Source organism: Neomonachus schauinslandi, chromosome 16 (genome assembly GCF_002201575.2).
Source record: "Neomonachus schauinslandi chromosome 16, ASM220157v2, whole genome shotgun sequence".
NCBI lineage: Eukaryota > Metazoa > Chordata > Mammalia > Carnivora > Phocidae > Neomonachus > Neomonachus schauinslandi.
In genome coordinates, this window is record NC_058418.1 from 40,297,431 (window position 1) to 40,311,855 (window position 14,425).

The window sequence follows — 14,425 nt, forward strand, 5'->3', positions numbered from 1 at the left end:
AACTGGCGAATTTCGTGAAGAGCAGGGTAGGCAAGGACCTGCATAAGGGTCACAAACCCTAAACTAGGCAACTGTTCCATAGGCTCTCCAGAGATGGATGACAGGACTTAGAGATGAGAAGGGCTTGGGGAGCTTTAGGAACTTGGCCGTGCTCACAAAGACAGCAAATTCCAGAGCCAGGAGGGGACCCAGGTTCCCCGAACTCAGCACTTCACTCTCTCCTCTGGGCCTCTGGTCATTCCATTCCAGGTTATCCTCTTCAAAAGGAGCCACTGGCTGCCACACAGAACCCGCCAAGCTGACGGCAACTACAAGACAGCCAACCTCGCTAGGCAAAGGGCACAGGAAGTCCCACCCTGCCGCCCAGGGTCCACGAGTCAGGCTATGATGCCTTCATCAGAGCAATAAACAAACACCGGTGGGGCTCCTTTGTTCTTTCTCTTCCTTCCTCTGCCTGTCCCTCCCTCTGGAGGAGGCACTGATGAGCAGGGAGCAAAGGAGGGTGAAGGGCTAGGTACACCTGAGGTGGACACCTCGGCCTCACTGAAATCCCAGACAGGGCAGGGGAGGGGCGCAGACTGGACAGGGCTCTAGCATCAGGCCCACTCCTGCTGGAAGGTCGGAGGACAAAGCTACGGTCAAGACTTGCCCCGGCTGCTCCTGACCCCATGGCATTAGTCTAATGCTCAGAATGGATGCAAGCAGAGGCTCTCGTTTTGGGGCCACACAGCAATGGGCATGATCCATGGCAGCTCAGGACCAAAGGAAGCAACCTTTTTAGTGGCCCCCTCGAAGGAAGGGGCGTGAAGCAGCTGGGGCCAGAGCCTGGGGAACATGTCCAACTGGACCCAAGAGCAGCCCCAAGTCCCATCGCCCAGCAACAGCTAATGATATGGCCCAGGTACCGGCCCCAGGCTGGGTCCGTGCTAGGCAAGTACACCTGACGTGGCCGGTCCTCCTGTCCTCAAGGAGTTTATGGCCCAGCTGGGGGGTGGGAGGGGACGACACACGATAGACAGTTGAACAAATAAAAATAGACTAAGTTGAACCACGTGTAACTGCCATTCTTGTAGGTCAAAATTGGTCAAATGTTAATAATTTCATTGGGTTCAACTTACTTTAAAGTTGTCTTAAATACTATGAAAAAAGGCAACAGGAAGAAGTAATTAAAACTGACAAAGAGGTCTGACCCATCTAGACAGGGTGGCCGGGAGGCCTGGGAGAGGCGACACTGAGGACAGCTACAGACAAGAGCGAGCAGGGAGCCGGCATGTAGAGAGTGGCAGGCGGATGTCAGGATAAACCTGACGTCAGGACCTCTCGGTGAGGGAGCTCAAGGTGGGAAGAAGCAGTGATGTGGGGGCTGGCAAGGAGAGGGTGATCAGGCACACAGCTCCCGAGGAGGGAGGGGCGTGGAAGGCGGCCACGCTTCAGACCGCAGCCTGTAGCCCAGCTCCCCAAGACCCCTAAAATCAGCAGTCCACTGAGCACAGACATCGGGAGGGTCCCAAGCCTCTGAGGCCTCGGCACGGTGCGCCACCAGAAGTCCCCTAACTGTGCCTACATGACAGAGTCCACTCGCATGAAGGCAGAAGACAGTCTGGAGTGAAATTATAACAAACACTGCGCAAGATGTTCTAGACTGAATGCTCTGTGTCTCTGGGTCTTCACCCGGCCCCACATCCTCCCACGTTGCCACGTGACCCACAGGGGCCCTCCCAACCTCTCAACCTGGGGTCGGCCAATGGGATGTTAGCAAATGTGAAGCTGAGGCCTGAACAGTGCTCATGCGTTCCTGCTGGTGCCTCTGCTCTCTGTCGTCACCATGAGAAGTGTCCAGGCTAGCCTGCTGGTCCCAGAGGAGGAGGAGAGGCAAGAAGAGAGAGATGAGTCACCGCGGTCAGCCCTGCTGGAGCCATCCTAGACCAGCCAACCTCCAGACATACCACGGAGCCCGGCCCCCAAGGTCAGCAGAGCCACCTGGCCCACCACCCTTGACACCTGAGCAGTCGCTGCGGGAAAACTGTCTGCCGCTGAGGGTATCTGGCTGGCTGTTACAGAGGGTTACTGTGGCCAGGGGCTAACAGATACAACAGAGCAGGAACTCAACAGCCATCACACGAATAAACAAGTTCCGATTTCATTTCCACAAAATGAATGGTTTCATAAATTAGCAAGCGTGCAAACCACGGTACCTTCTATATAGATTTTCTACAAAAATATATCTTGCGCTGTGAATCGACCGCTCCATCAACCGCACGGGAGATGTCTAAAAGAAAACAAAGGGATTCACTGACTCAGGTCAGGAAGGCTTGAAAGACGTCTGTGGCTCCCCCTGCCTGCGGTCTACACCTAACACAAGAACAGAAAAGCTGTGGGAGAGGGAGGCAGGCACCAGAGCAACAGTGGGGGTCCGACATGGGGCTCAGCTGTGCTCCGCCCTCGGTCCGGGCCCCTCCCCACACCCCGAAGCTCAGTGGCAGTGCAGCGATGCAGGGGCTGCCGCTCGTCAGCAGCAGCCTCTTTCGGAGGAGAGGTGAGGCTCAACTGGATTATCGATTTGGGGAAGGGCTAGAAAAACTGCCAACTGCTGTCCAGCAGAGTGTTGTCAAGTGAAAAGTGTGGTAATCATGGAGCTAAGCAGTGTGCACTTGCTTAAGCACAGGGATCTGTATGCCGGAGACAGAGCCCCGAGAGGGCTGGGGTGCGGCTGACATTTGGGAACTCTGCCCTCAGCGACTAAGGCCTGGCTCTCTGGAACACCGCAAAGATGTGAGACCTTGGTGCCTCCTCAAAGGGCCAGCTGGGGACCACTGCAGCCCTTTGGAAACTGGGAAGGACTCTGCCCAACCAGGCACACCATGCTCTCTCTCAGGCTGGCCCACAGCACCCATGGCACCTGGACCGGCAAATCACGGGCACCTTCGAAGCCATAACCCAGGAATTTCCTGACTCTCTCTCCTTGCGTTTATCTGTCCGTCCATCTTCCTTTCCATTTTTTCCATCCTCTCCTTACTTAGGACTCTCTGCTGCCCATCTGTTGCTAGCCCCCCACTCATCCATCTCTCCTTCCGCTCCTCTTTCCTTGTCTGTCCATCTCTTTCTCTCTCTGCGTCCTTCATGGTACGTTTCTCTAAACACAGAAACACATGTATGTCCCCTCATATTCAGATCTATTAGATACAATTTAGATTTGCAATCCAGTGCCTGCTCAGGGGAAGCAGGATGGGCAAAGGGGGAAAGTGCCAACCTCGGATGCTCTGACCTGTATCATTTAGACAGATACTTGGGGAGACAGAAATGCATATGGTTCTGCTCCTATCTTTCCATTTTTAAAAGATGCAGATTTGTAGAATGATAGCTATCGTCACAACCGCCCAGCCCTGGATCGAACCATCCAGAGGAGCGGCTGTGGCAACATCACCGGCTGTAGGGATCTCCCATCTCCTTCATGGAGAGCACCCAAAGCTGGCCTTTTGGGTTGTGCTTTCAATTTTGAACCACAATCAGGCCAATCAGGCTCTTCTTAGCCAGCCTGTTTTGTAAGAGACTCTGCCCCTGTTCATAGGCCTGATGGAAGGGGTCTAAGCAGCATGTTTGTGCCCTGTGATCTGTCTCAACACCCGACTGGCCCAGGGCTAGGCACAGGACCCAAGCCGAGCCAGTCCAATTCTTTCTCCCAAGAATTTGAACCAAGAGCCAGATCTTGTGAAGGTTAGATCAGTGGTTCTCAAACATGCAAAAAAACAAAGCATGCCTTAAAATCACCTGGAGAGCGTGATAAAACAGCCTGCTGGGCCTCATCTCCAGAATTTCTGGTTCGGCAGGTCCGAGATGGGGCCCGAAAATGTGCATTTCTAACAAGTTCCCTGCTGCTCCAGGTCCAGGCACACTCGGAGAAGAACTGAGGTAAGTAACGTTGAGCCCAGAAGTAGTCAGGTCGTGAAGACTCGGGCTCACTGTGGCCTGCCTAGCAACTCTGTGGCTAGCTGAGGTTGCTGGGTGGGGTCGCTGGAGGCTGGACCTGGGAGAGCTGCAGGAACAGGAAACCTTGGCCCCAGACACAGAGAATGCTGAGCAGCGCTCAAGGTCCCGAGCAGCTTCCTTGTGAGGTTTCCCTTCCTGGCAATCATATAGCCCCCACGTAAAGAACACTTTCAGAAGGCTGAAGCCAAGCATCTGAAACATACCTGAGGACGAGTGTGGTGGTCCAGCATGGTGAGCTGCACGTATGTCTGCAGCGTGAGGCCCCATCGACAGGCATCGCGGTACATCAGACCCTGCACAAGGGAGAACGCAGCATTTTACCTCAAAGAGCTCTAGCGATAGGACTCTGGTCTCTTCAGTCACTGATGGGTTCTCGTGAAACCCACCGGGGGCTGTGGTGGGGCCAGGAATGAACCCAACATGGTCACGGGGCCCTGAGGACAGAGTGGACAGGCACTGGGGCAGTGACAGGACAACCAAGTAACAGCTGTGACAGGAGCCTATATAAAGTCCCCAGGGAACACTCACTTGGTCACTTAACAAGTGTTGGGGAGCTCCCTGTAGTCACTTCTCCACCTAGCAGTCAACGTGCGCCTGAGAAACCTCAATCAGCTCTTGTTGCTCCTCTACTCAGAACCTTCCAGTGGCTTCCCGTTGCAGCCAGAGTGAAATCCAAAGCCCTTACCCGGGCCCACAGGGCCCTAGAAAATGACTTGCATCTTCTCTTGTCTCCTACCATCCTTCCTCTGACTCAATGTGCTTCCAACCACAGGAGCCTCCTGAGTGTTCCCCCAAACACCCAAGCATGACCCCACCTCAGGGCCTTTCATTCGCTGTGCCTTCTAACAGAACATTCTTGCTCCGTTCCCTGCACTGCTCACTCCCTCCCTATGTTGAAGTCTGTGCTCCAATGTCACCTGAGCAGAAATGCCTTCCCCAACTATCTTATCCAAAAGAGCAGCCCCATGCCCATCATTTTCTCTTGCCTGTACATATAAAACAGTCCGTGTTCCATATTCCTCTTGCTAATAATCTTAAATTCTGCTCTTTTCCACATTTTTGCTTTTGTTTTTTTCTCTCGGTGCTAACGAATGAAATTCCAGCGCCCGCCTCAGAGACCCTTGACCTCAGAACATGAATATGCTGCCGTTTTCCACGCGTCCCCTCCCTCTTCTCCGGCCCAGGGAAGAGCAGCACCACCACTCCCCGCACTTAGGCGGAAGCTGGCTGTGCATGCAGGAGACGACACACCCACCAGAGGATTATGACCGCGGACATTTCTCCACTTGGACACTGGCTCCTGTAACACCTGCAAGAAAAGAAAACATCAGAGGTCTGCCCTCAGGATGCCGGTCCCCAGAGTGGACCAAAAGAGCTGGGCAACCCTCTCTGCGAAGCCCCAACTCCACCCAGACATGGCTTTCCCACAGTGACCTCAGAACGGTGTCCATCCCTGCATGCAAGACTGCACACATGCCACATTTCCGGCTGCCTCAGGAGCTCCCTGAGGGCAAGGCAGTTCTCTCCATCTCTCCTCCGTGTGTGCCATCCCAGCCCTGACTGTCCCCATGTGGGGCTGAGCAGACGGGAGGAGAAAAGGCAAGAGGGAAGCTACCTGAGGCACTTCCAGCCAGCTTCCCCGCTTGGGGGCTCTCCCATGACCCCAGCAATTGGCTCCCCCTGGTCTCTGCATTGGGCATGCTGACAGCTAAGAGTTACGTTGCATTAGTTCACTTCCTAAACTGTGCCAGAGCCTCTCTGGGGTACAGGTATGTGCTGGAAAAGATTTAAATGGGGCTCTTGGGGCCAAGATTTTGAGAGTACCTGGATCCATCTGGGGACCTGAAAGTGCATGTGAGCAGGGTCTATAGGTCACAGAAGACCAAAGGAAAGCAATGCGTGGGACCCATGAAAAGTAACCTCCCCCCACCTTCCACACCTCTGTGCCTTTGCTCATACTGTTCCTTCTGCCCAGTATGTTCATGTCACCTCATTTCACATCAACTTCCATGGCATGGAAAACTCCTACACATCCTTCAAACTCCAGCTCAAATATCCCTTCCTCTGTGAATCATTCCCTGTCCCTCCCAAATGCCCTTTCTTTCTGGGTCTTCAGCACTCTATTCCTGTCCCAAGTAGCATGTGTTGCCCCGCCCAGGCCACGAGAGGCTGGGCACAGGCAGCCTTGACCTGCGCCCAGCTGAGGCACGATCAGGCAACACTTAATGAGAACTCACTGTGCCAGCCGCCATGCTCGGCAAGAGCCAAACCACCTCGGTCCCTGCTTTTATGGAACTTTAAACTTGGGGCGCCTGGGTGGCTCAATCAGTTGAGCGTCCGACTCTTGGTTTCGGCTCAGGTCACGATCCCAGGGTCCTGGAATTGAGCCCCACATAGGGCTGCGTGCTCAGCAGGGAGTCTACTCAAGATGCGTGCGCTCTCTCTCTCTCTCTCCCTCTGCCCCTCCCCCTACTCACGTGCCCACACATGCTCTCTCCAACTCTCTCTAAAATAAAGAAATCTAAAAACAAAAAACTCACTGAGAGAAGCAGACCTTAATCAGATCATCACAGAAATCACATATTTTTAAGCCCTGAGAAGTAGTATAAAACAAGGTTACAGAGGGACCAGAAGAATCTACACCAAGAAGGGTAACCTAGCTGGGGAGGTCAAAGAGCGCTGAGCTGAGATCCAAAGGCTAAGTGAGGTCTTCCGAAAGCCAACAAAGCTCTCCGTATTACAGAAGAACCAAACAAGGGTGTGGTCCCCCGGGGCCAGCCAGCCGGGTCTGGGGTCTGGCTCCACCCCATAGCAGCAGCCAGACCCTGGCCATTCATTTCCCTCACTAAGCCCATTTCCTGCTCTGCCACCGAGGTAATAACTGTACCTACCTCACAGAGACGACTCTCATAAGGGCACAATCAATTAGACAACAGAAGGAATCCTCAACATACTGCCTGGCATACAGTATTACCCTCACTAGGTGCTGACTCTTGTTGTGATTTAGGGGCACTTATGTGCCACTTAGGTGGCACTCTATATGGCACTTTAGGGGCACTTATGTTCTCAGGTCTCAGAGAACATAAGTGCCCCTAAAGTGCCATATAGAGTGCCACCACTCAGGACAGGCATATCAGGAGTCCCTAAGTCCCCCGCCTTCCCAGGTGGGATGACTCACCAGAAGGACGCACAGGACACAGCCTAGAGGGATATTCACAGCTAAGATTTGTTACAGGGAGAGGATACAAAACAAAGTCGGCAAAAAAAAAGGAGTGCACAGAGCAAAGTCTGCGGGGAGACCAGGCACAAGGTTCCAAGGGGCCTCTTCCAGGGGAGTCACACCGGAAGCACTGAACTCCCCCAGCAGCAAGCTGTGACAACACGGGAGGTGGCGTCTACCGGGGAAGGTGGCCTGAGCCCAGCAGTTCAGGGTTTTTGTCAGAGTCAGCCATGTAGGCAGTCTCTGGCCACCACATATAAAAATTCCAGACTCCCAGAAAGAAAGCAGGCGTCCAGAATAAACCATATTGTTTGCACAAACAGTACAGGCACAGAGAGCCATCTCTATCAGTTAGGAAATGGTGGAACTCTCCTAAAATCTAAGTTCCCACACGCCAGCCAAGGGCTGACCTTGCACACAAGCCACTCTGAAGACAGCAGCTTGGGCCTGCGAACTCTTTTCTGCACAAGCGAGACTAGGGCTACAGAACATTTATTCTTTTAATCAAACCATGTGTATACCTTTTTTAAAGATTTTATTTATTTATTTGAGAGAGAGATTGAAAGAGAGAGGAGAAGCAGAGGGAGAGGGACAAGCAGACTCCATGCTAAGCAAGGAGCCACTCGGGGCTCAATCCCAGGACCCTGAGATCAGGACCTGAGCCGAAATCAAGAGTTGGATGCTTAACCGACTGAGCCACCCAGGCGCCCCTCAAACCATATATATGTTTAATAGAAGTAAAAAGCAGGAAGGGAAAGAAGGAAAGAAAATACTTCTAAACATATGAAAACTGTAGGATCTAGAGTAACAAAAAAGAGACAGAAACAGAAAAAATTACACCACGAAACTATTCCAGGAAGAAGAGTCAGGGTCTTAGTGCAGAGGCACTTCTCAAATATCTGTGAGGTTATTCTGAGTGACTGGGCTGTAAATAAACTAGAGATTATGTTAACTGGCTACCCATGGTAACATCCCCCAGCTTAGACACAAGTATCTCAGATGTAACACTGTAATAGTCTAGCCACTCTCAACATGTCTGTAGAGCCCTCTAAACCAGACCTCAGGGAAGTCTATATCTGCACGGTCTAACACAGTGGCCATGAGTCACATGTAGCTCTTACAAACTTCAAATGTGACTAGTCCAAATTGAGATATACTGTAAGTATAAACTACATTCCAGATGTCAAAGACTTGGTATGAAAAACAGAATGCAAAATAGCTCATGGATGATTTTTATAGTGATGACATGTTGACATGATAACATTTAGAATATACTATGTCAAATTAAATATTCTTTTTGGTTTGTTTGTTTTTGAGCAAAACTGTTAGAAATTTCACACTATATATGTAGCTCGCATTTTATTTCTATGGGATATGGCTGGTCTACACCCTCTGTAAGTCACTCCATCGAGCTTTGACACCCCCTCGAACCCCGTGTGGAGGCCGTACCTCAATGCCTGTTGTGTTGAAGAACTCCAGGCACGTCGTCTTCCCGCTTGCAATGTTGCCCTCAACACAGATCTAACAAAAGACAAATGCCCATGAGAACCAAAAATCAAGCAGCTAGGGGAGTATCCCAGGGAAGAATTTCTAGGGGAGGGCTCAGGTGAACAGCATAAACGATTCAGTCCAAGACTTCAATGTGCACACAAAATTCCCACCACAGGAAATTTCCAAGGTCCCACCGTGAGCAGTAACAAACAATTCTCAGCTCCAGGCCCACCACTGATGGCCACTGAGCCACTGCCCTCCAGGACAGGCCCTCCAGGACAGACCCTCCCTTATGTCGTCTCCTAGACCACACACAGCTTGCCACTGCCCACCCAACTCTGCCCTTCCCTAGCTCCACCCCTCAGACTATTAGATTTTAGGCCCAAGTGTCCTGCCTCCTTAACCAGAGCCTAAGGCTTCGGGGCTGGGAAGCATGTGTATGTTCCGTAGTACCTCACTCACTACTTTACACAGAAAAACATGGACTGGAAAGTATTCAGACAGGAGAGGACTTAGTGGAGCACCTTGCTGCAGGCCAGGCCATAACATGGGTAACGTATACCAGGACCACATTCAACCTTGCCAGCTAAGTAGTGGGTCCCAACACTTTCAAAGAAGAGAAAAATGAGGCTTGTAGGAGGGAATAAAGCAGAGAGGACAGTTTGAATCCACACTCTGCTCACACTAACCGCACTGGGAGAGCAGGCTCACAGCCATGAGGGCACAGTGACCTTTAAACCCAGACTGGAGGCACCCACAGAAATGTGGGCCATGTAGATGACTTGCCCAAGGCACCGAGCCTGGCCAAGGAAAGAGATGGAATCACACGTAGGTCTGGCAGACTCTTTTCATGACCCCAGGGAAGCCTCACTCACACCCCATATAAAACACAGGGTCACAGTGGGCCATCTCACCTTGCTCCCCCCACTATAAACTCTGCCAGTCAGCTGCGAAGGTTCCCTCCTGCCTTGATCCTAAGGGGTATCCAGAAGACCAGACAATCACACTTCCAACAGATGCCAGGCCCCCCTCCGATTCCAGGTGCCCACCAGCTCACTCCTTCAGAACGTAAAACCGCAAAATGAACCTAACGGAGGCACAAAAGGCAGATCCCATCAGGGCCCTAATGAATTTGATGTTTTATTGCTGCTCTTTAAAGGAAACAACTTTTTCTCTTCCTAGAAAATGAAGAAGAGCTCAACCGTCTGCATAGACTTTGTTTCTTTCCCATTCACTGCAGGAGATATTGTTTAGATGAGACCTTCTTCCAGAAGTTCCTGTTCCTATTCTGTGGTGGTGACTGACTTCCTGGTTGCAACTCAGCGCAGACATTCCCTAACTATCCTGTCCCATGTGACGTCCCCCGGGTACTTCAATTCGTCACCTCCCAACCCCAACATACAGATCCTCTTCCTGTTCCAGTCCTCAGGAAATGCTGCACCATCTACCCTCAACCCCCTGGGTGTCTCCAGCCCTCACCCAGCAACTCAGCAACTCCTCCAGGCCCTGCTTCCCACTCACCTGCAGAACCTGGCCTGGCCCCCTGGCCCCCAGTTAAGGCCTCTAACCCACGTGGCTGGAGCAGCCTCCCCAGTGGCCTCTGTGCCTTCCAGTCTGGCCCAGCAGTGCCCCTCAACCCCACCTGTGGTTCACCACCACCATCTCTTCCCGAGAGGCAAACCAGATCACATCCGGTCAAGTCTTTCAGTGGCTCCGGGTGTTGGGACCTGTCTCCGGTCCCTCCTCACCAGCTCTCTGGGGACCAGCCCGAGCCTCGGGCCTGCAGGCTCTCTTCCTTCTATGACTCATATTTGTAGCTCCCTCTGCTCCAACACTCCTGCCTTGCCTTTCCCTTGATCTCCCAGGAGGCTTCAAAGCTCCCCAAGGCTCCCCTCAGGCACTGTCCTCTGCAGGCCCTGCCCCCTACTCACAGCCCCCAGAATCACTGCTGTTCTGGGTCCACCACGGTCCTATTTATTGCCGTCTCCCCTATCAGACCAGGGACTCATTAATGACAGGGGCTGTTTGGTCCCCAGGAACTCAAAGGATTTGAATGCTTAAGAATAGCCCTGGGCCTAAATGCACGCTCCATACCACTTCTAACAGACCTACCGTGTGCCTAAAAGCACCCAGGATAGGCCCGGCTCCCATCAGTGCTAGCTCGATAATTAACAGCACAATAATGCATCAATTCCCAACCAGCTCAACATAATACCCCTTTTCCTTCTGCAGTGCCTATCGTCAGCGCCCACCACACCTCTCATTTCCAACACACTTTCATAAGGCTCAAGTGTTACAATCGCCAATCCTCTCCATGTGACTTTATTCCTTCCCAGGCCCTCTCTAGCACCCTGAATATCCCAGGGGGCTTGCCCACCTTTCTGCCCTCTGCAGACCCCAGCCAAGGTATTCCTGCCACCGCCCGCCAAACCACTCCCCTGAGCCACAGAAACTACCGACTTCTAGCTCCCTCAAGGAACTGAGCCTCTGGATTGTTGGTGACCAAAATGTTGCTCCCCACTACGGCCGGCTAAGGGCTCCCACATTTCCATGAACATGTCCAGTTTGGCCCTCTTTGGCCTTCAACCTCACACCAGCCCCAGTCCCACCCCACGGCTGACATCTCAAAGTCGCTACTCTGGTTGAACCCATGTCTGTGGACCCCCATGGATTCTCTCAAATACCCCCACGCACCCACTAGTGTCGGCACTGGAGGGCAGAGGAGGCAGTCAGCAGACCTTCCCTCACAGCCAGGCTGCCACCCACTAACCCAAGGTGAAACCAACCTTCCCCACACAGATGAGCATTTTTCAAATCCTTCTGTAATCATTCATCAAGCTGACAGTCTAAATCGACCTAAAGGCTTTGAATACATGTGTGCTCCTAGCTGTGTAGACTCTTGATAAGGACATACCAGAACCTGGTAACAGGTGGCCTCTGGGAAGGGGGTCTGAGGCCCAGCGGTGGAGACAGACTTCCTCATCCCTGAAGATCCTCTTATATTTTTGTTTTTTACTATGTGCACGTATGCCCTCACTCCCCTCAGCTCTTCCCCCCTCTCTATATATAATCCTCCCACTTTATATATATATATATATACACACACACATATATATATATAATCCCACACTGGGGAGTGCGCATAAAAAGAGGGACTTACCACTGATTTTTTCTCTTTTTCATTTTCTCCGTCTTTATCTACAAAAGAAATGAAATCAATTTTTAAAGTCAGTTTTAAGTAATTCACTCTTCTTTGTCGTAATTTTGGAAGCCACCACAAAAACAGTAATGTTTATGCTTACTCCCTGGCCTAAAAATATCTTCCAGTGACATCAGAGTCCCTCCACGGGTGGATGGAGGCAGACCCACCACTGCTGTCTACCTCCATGTGACACTGTGCAGCTGCTGCCTGGGTCGGGGTGGCACCTCTGGGCCCCAACTGTGCTCAGCTCACCCCCCCCCCCCCCCCCCCCCCCCCGCTTAGTATATCACACTTTCCATTTTCCACACATTTCATATTTATGACCCTCACATATGGATCCAGCAAGTTAAAACACTGGGCAGCCTCCACTGGGACCCCATGGCATAGTGGTAGGCGGGCATGGGTTTCGGCCCAGGGCTGACACCCTCGGCCCACCCACCACAAAGGTGGTTCTGAGGTGCCACCCAACAGCTCGCGGCCAAAGAACGCTGTAACTTAGCTATTACGGTTTCTGACAGGGGGTCTCCACTCCCAGTGGGAGCAGGAAGGATCCGCGACTAAAGCACCCACCACCCGTTGGGGACTGGTTAACTGCTGCTCCGGGGCCTCTGTCTCCCCCAAGGCCATGAGAATCGGACTTAGAGCGGGACCCGGACGGGAGCAGCCCCCGCTCGCGGGGGGTGGGAGGGTCTTTCTCCTCTCTAGAAGGATCCCCACGGCCCCACCCGCTCGCGGCCCGCTGGCGTCCGGGGCAGCTGACAATGACCGCCCTTGCCCCTCCGCGGCCCCGCAGTCGCCGGGACAAAATCCCGGCGCCTAGGAGTAGTTTCGGGTTCAGGCCGGAGGGCGGGGAGTGAGACCGGCGGCCGCTGAGCGCCAGGCGCCGGCCGCCAGAGATGGAACAGAAAGACGCGTTACCGCGAGGCCAGGCCCGGCGCTGCACCCCCCGCGTCCCTCGGCCCGGGCCGGGGCTCCCAGGCCCCTCGCGCCGCAGCGCCCGGGCGGCCCAGCTCCGCAGCGGTCGCAGCAGCATAACACCGCGGGCGGATCCGACGGCCCGGCTTCCTTCCTACGCAGGTCAGCGCGAGCTCAGCGCACCGCCTCCAACCCCGCGCCGGCCGCCGGGGCGCCGGCTGGGGCCGCTCTCTTAAAGAGACCCTGTCGCATTTCACCGTCTCTCCCGAGAGGGTAAGCAATTCAAGGCCCGGGCTGAGCCGGTTGCAGCCAGGAAATCTTCCCGCTAACGGGACGCTGGCGGAATGAACCCCCGACTTGGCAAAGCTTGGGGGATGGATGGCCAACAATACCCGCAACTGGTTGGTTAATTAATTATTGGAGATTACTTAATTGAGCAGGTGTTCTAACCAGGCACCTGGCACACACTTAGGGTGTCATTTATTCTTCCCAACAATGCTGCAAGTAGATATTGTCACTCCCATAATCCTAGCTGATTATGAGCGAATCCTCCGAAATTTAGGTAACTTGTTTAAAATGATCAGAAGCATTCATTAAGAGGTGAAGCTGGAATTCAAGCCATCTATCTTGCCTCACAGCCTGCACTCTTTCCTCTGAACTTTGACATTTCCAGGTCTAGACTGTAAATGTACTAGATGCCTCAAGAAAGGGTTAAAACAACAACAAAAACAAAACAAAAAACACACAGAAAAAAAACACAGACAAGGGCCCAAAATGGAGTTGCTTATTTAAGCCCCACCCCACCAAACCAAGACTTAATTGTTTTGGCTCTCCCAGAAATGCAAACAGGCCAGTCCATCAGGAATAGCCTGATCAACAATAGTTAAGTAAAATCTGCTTGATAGACTCCTGCCATCCCCTAAAGCAAAGTAACCTTGCCACAAACACCCAGCTTCTTTGCCAGTGTAATTTCCTTGTTCCTGCTTCCTTTTGCCTATGAAAGTTTTTCATTTTGTACGGCTCCTTGGAGAGCCGTATCTGCTAGATTGGATGCTGCCCAAATCAAATCAATTTTTGCTCAAACTCTTAAAATGTTTAATATACCTCAGTTTATCTTTTAACAAAGGCACAACTAATATTCCAACTGAACAGACAACTGGGGGTGGGAAGGAAGCCTGTAAATCTCATCCATAGTCAGGTAGCAAAAATTCAGCCCAGGTGTGAGGTAGATGGGTATATGTAATTCAACAGGCCCAGGCCCTGAAACCTAAGCTGCTGCACTTAGAACTGTGTGGGCATGCCCATTCCAGGGCTTGGGTGGAGGGGTTTCCTACCTCTCCCAGGAGTGCAGGATGCTAGCAGTCACCTCTAGGACAGAAAAGAGGAAGTCATTGGCAAGAGGGTTTACTCAGTCTATAGATTTGCTATCAGAAAGCCACAACCCCATCTGGTGCTTTCTGTATTACCTGCCACAAACACGCCCTCCATAAACTTCAGGATTAAGTTCAACGTTTTTCTGATTTGGGATGAGGCTGTTGGATCAGACTGTGATCCCCTGGGGGCAGAGGCAGGGTATGCGGCCCAGGCCGTTGATTCAGACTGCACATACT

General features: G+C 52.4%; 1 protein-coding gene across 5 annotated transcripts in view; it reads right to left on the minus strand.

Moving 5' to 3' along the window:
• Positions 1–12,969, minus strand: part of TK2 (thymidine kinase 2) — a 31,685-nt gene extending 18,716 nt beyond the window's left edge. The window contains exons 1-6 of one of the 5 annotated variants that reach the window (XM_044922219.1): positions 12,819–12,969; positions 11,859–11,890; positions 8,657–8,728; positions 5,243–5,296; positions 4,191–4,280; positions 2,196–2,269 (exon numbers count right to left, since the gene is read on the minus strand). In XM_044922219.1, coding sequence (XP_044778154.1) covers positions 2,196–2,269; positions 4,191–4,280; positions 5,243–5,296; positions 8,657–8,728; positions 11,859–11,890; positions 12,819–12,933 — 437 coding nt within the window. In that variant the 5' untranslated portion in view covers positions 12,934–12,969. Of the gene's footprint in view, positions 1–2,195; positions 2,270–4,190; positions 4,281–5,242; positions 5,297–8,656; positions 8,729–9,612; positions 9,647–11,858; positions 11,897–12,818 lie in introns of those variants that run through there. The other 4 variants (XM_021705771.1, XM_044922221.1, XM_044922220.1 and 1 more) reach the window with 4 other exon arrangements.
• Between the last annotated feature and the right edge of the window lie 1,456 nt (positions 12,970–14,425).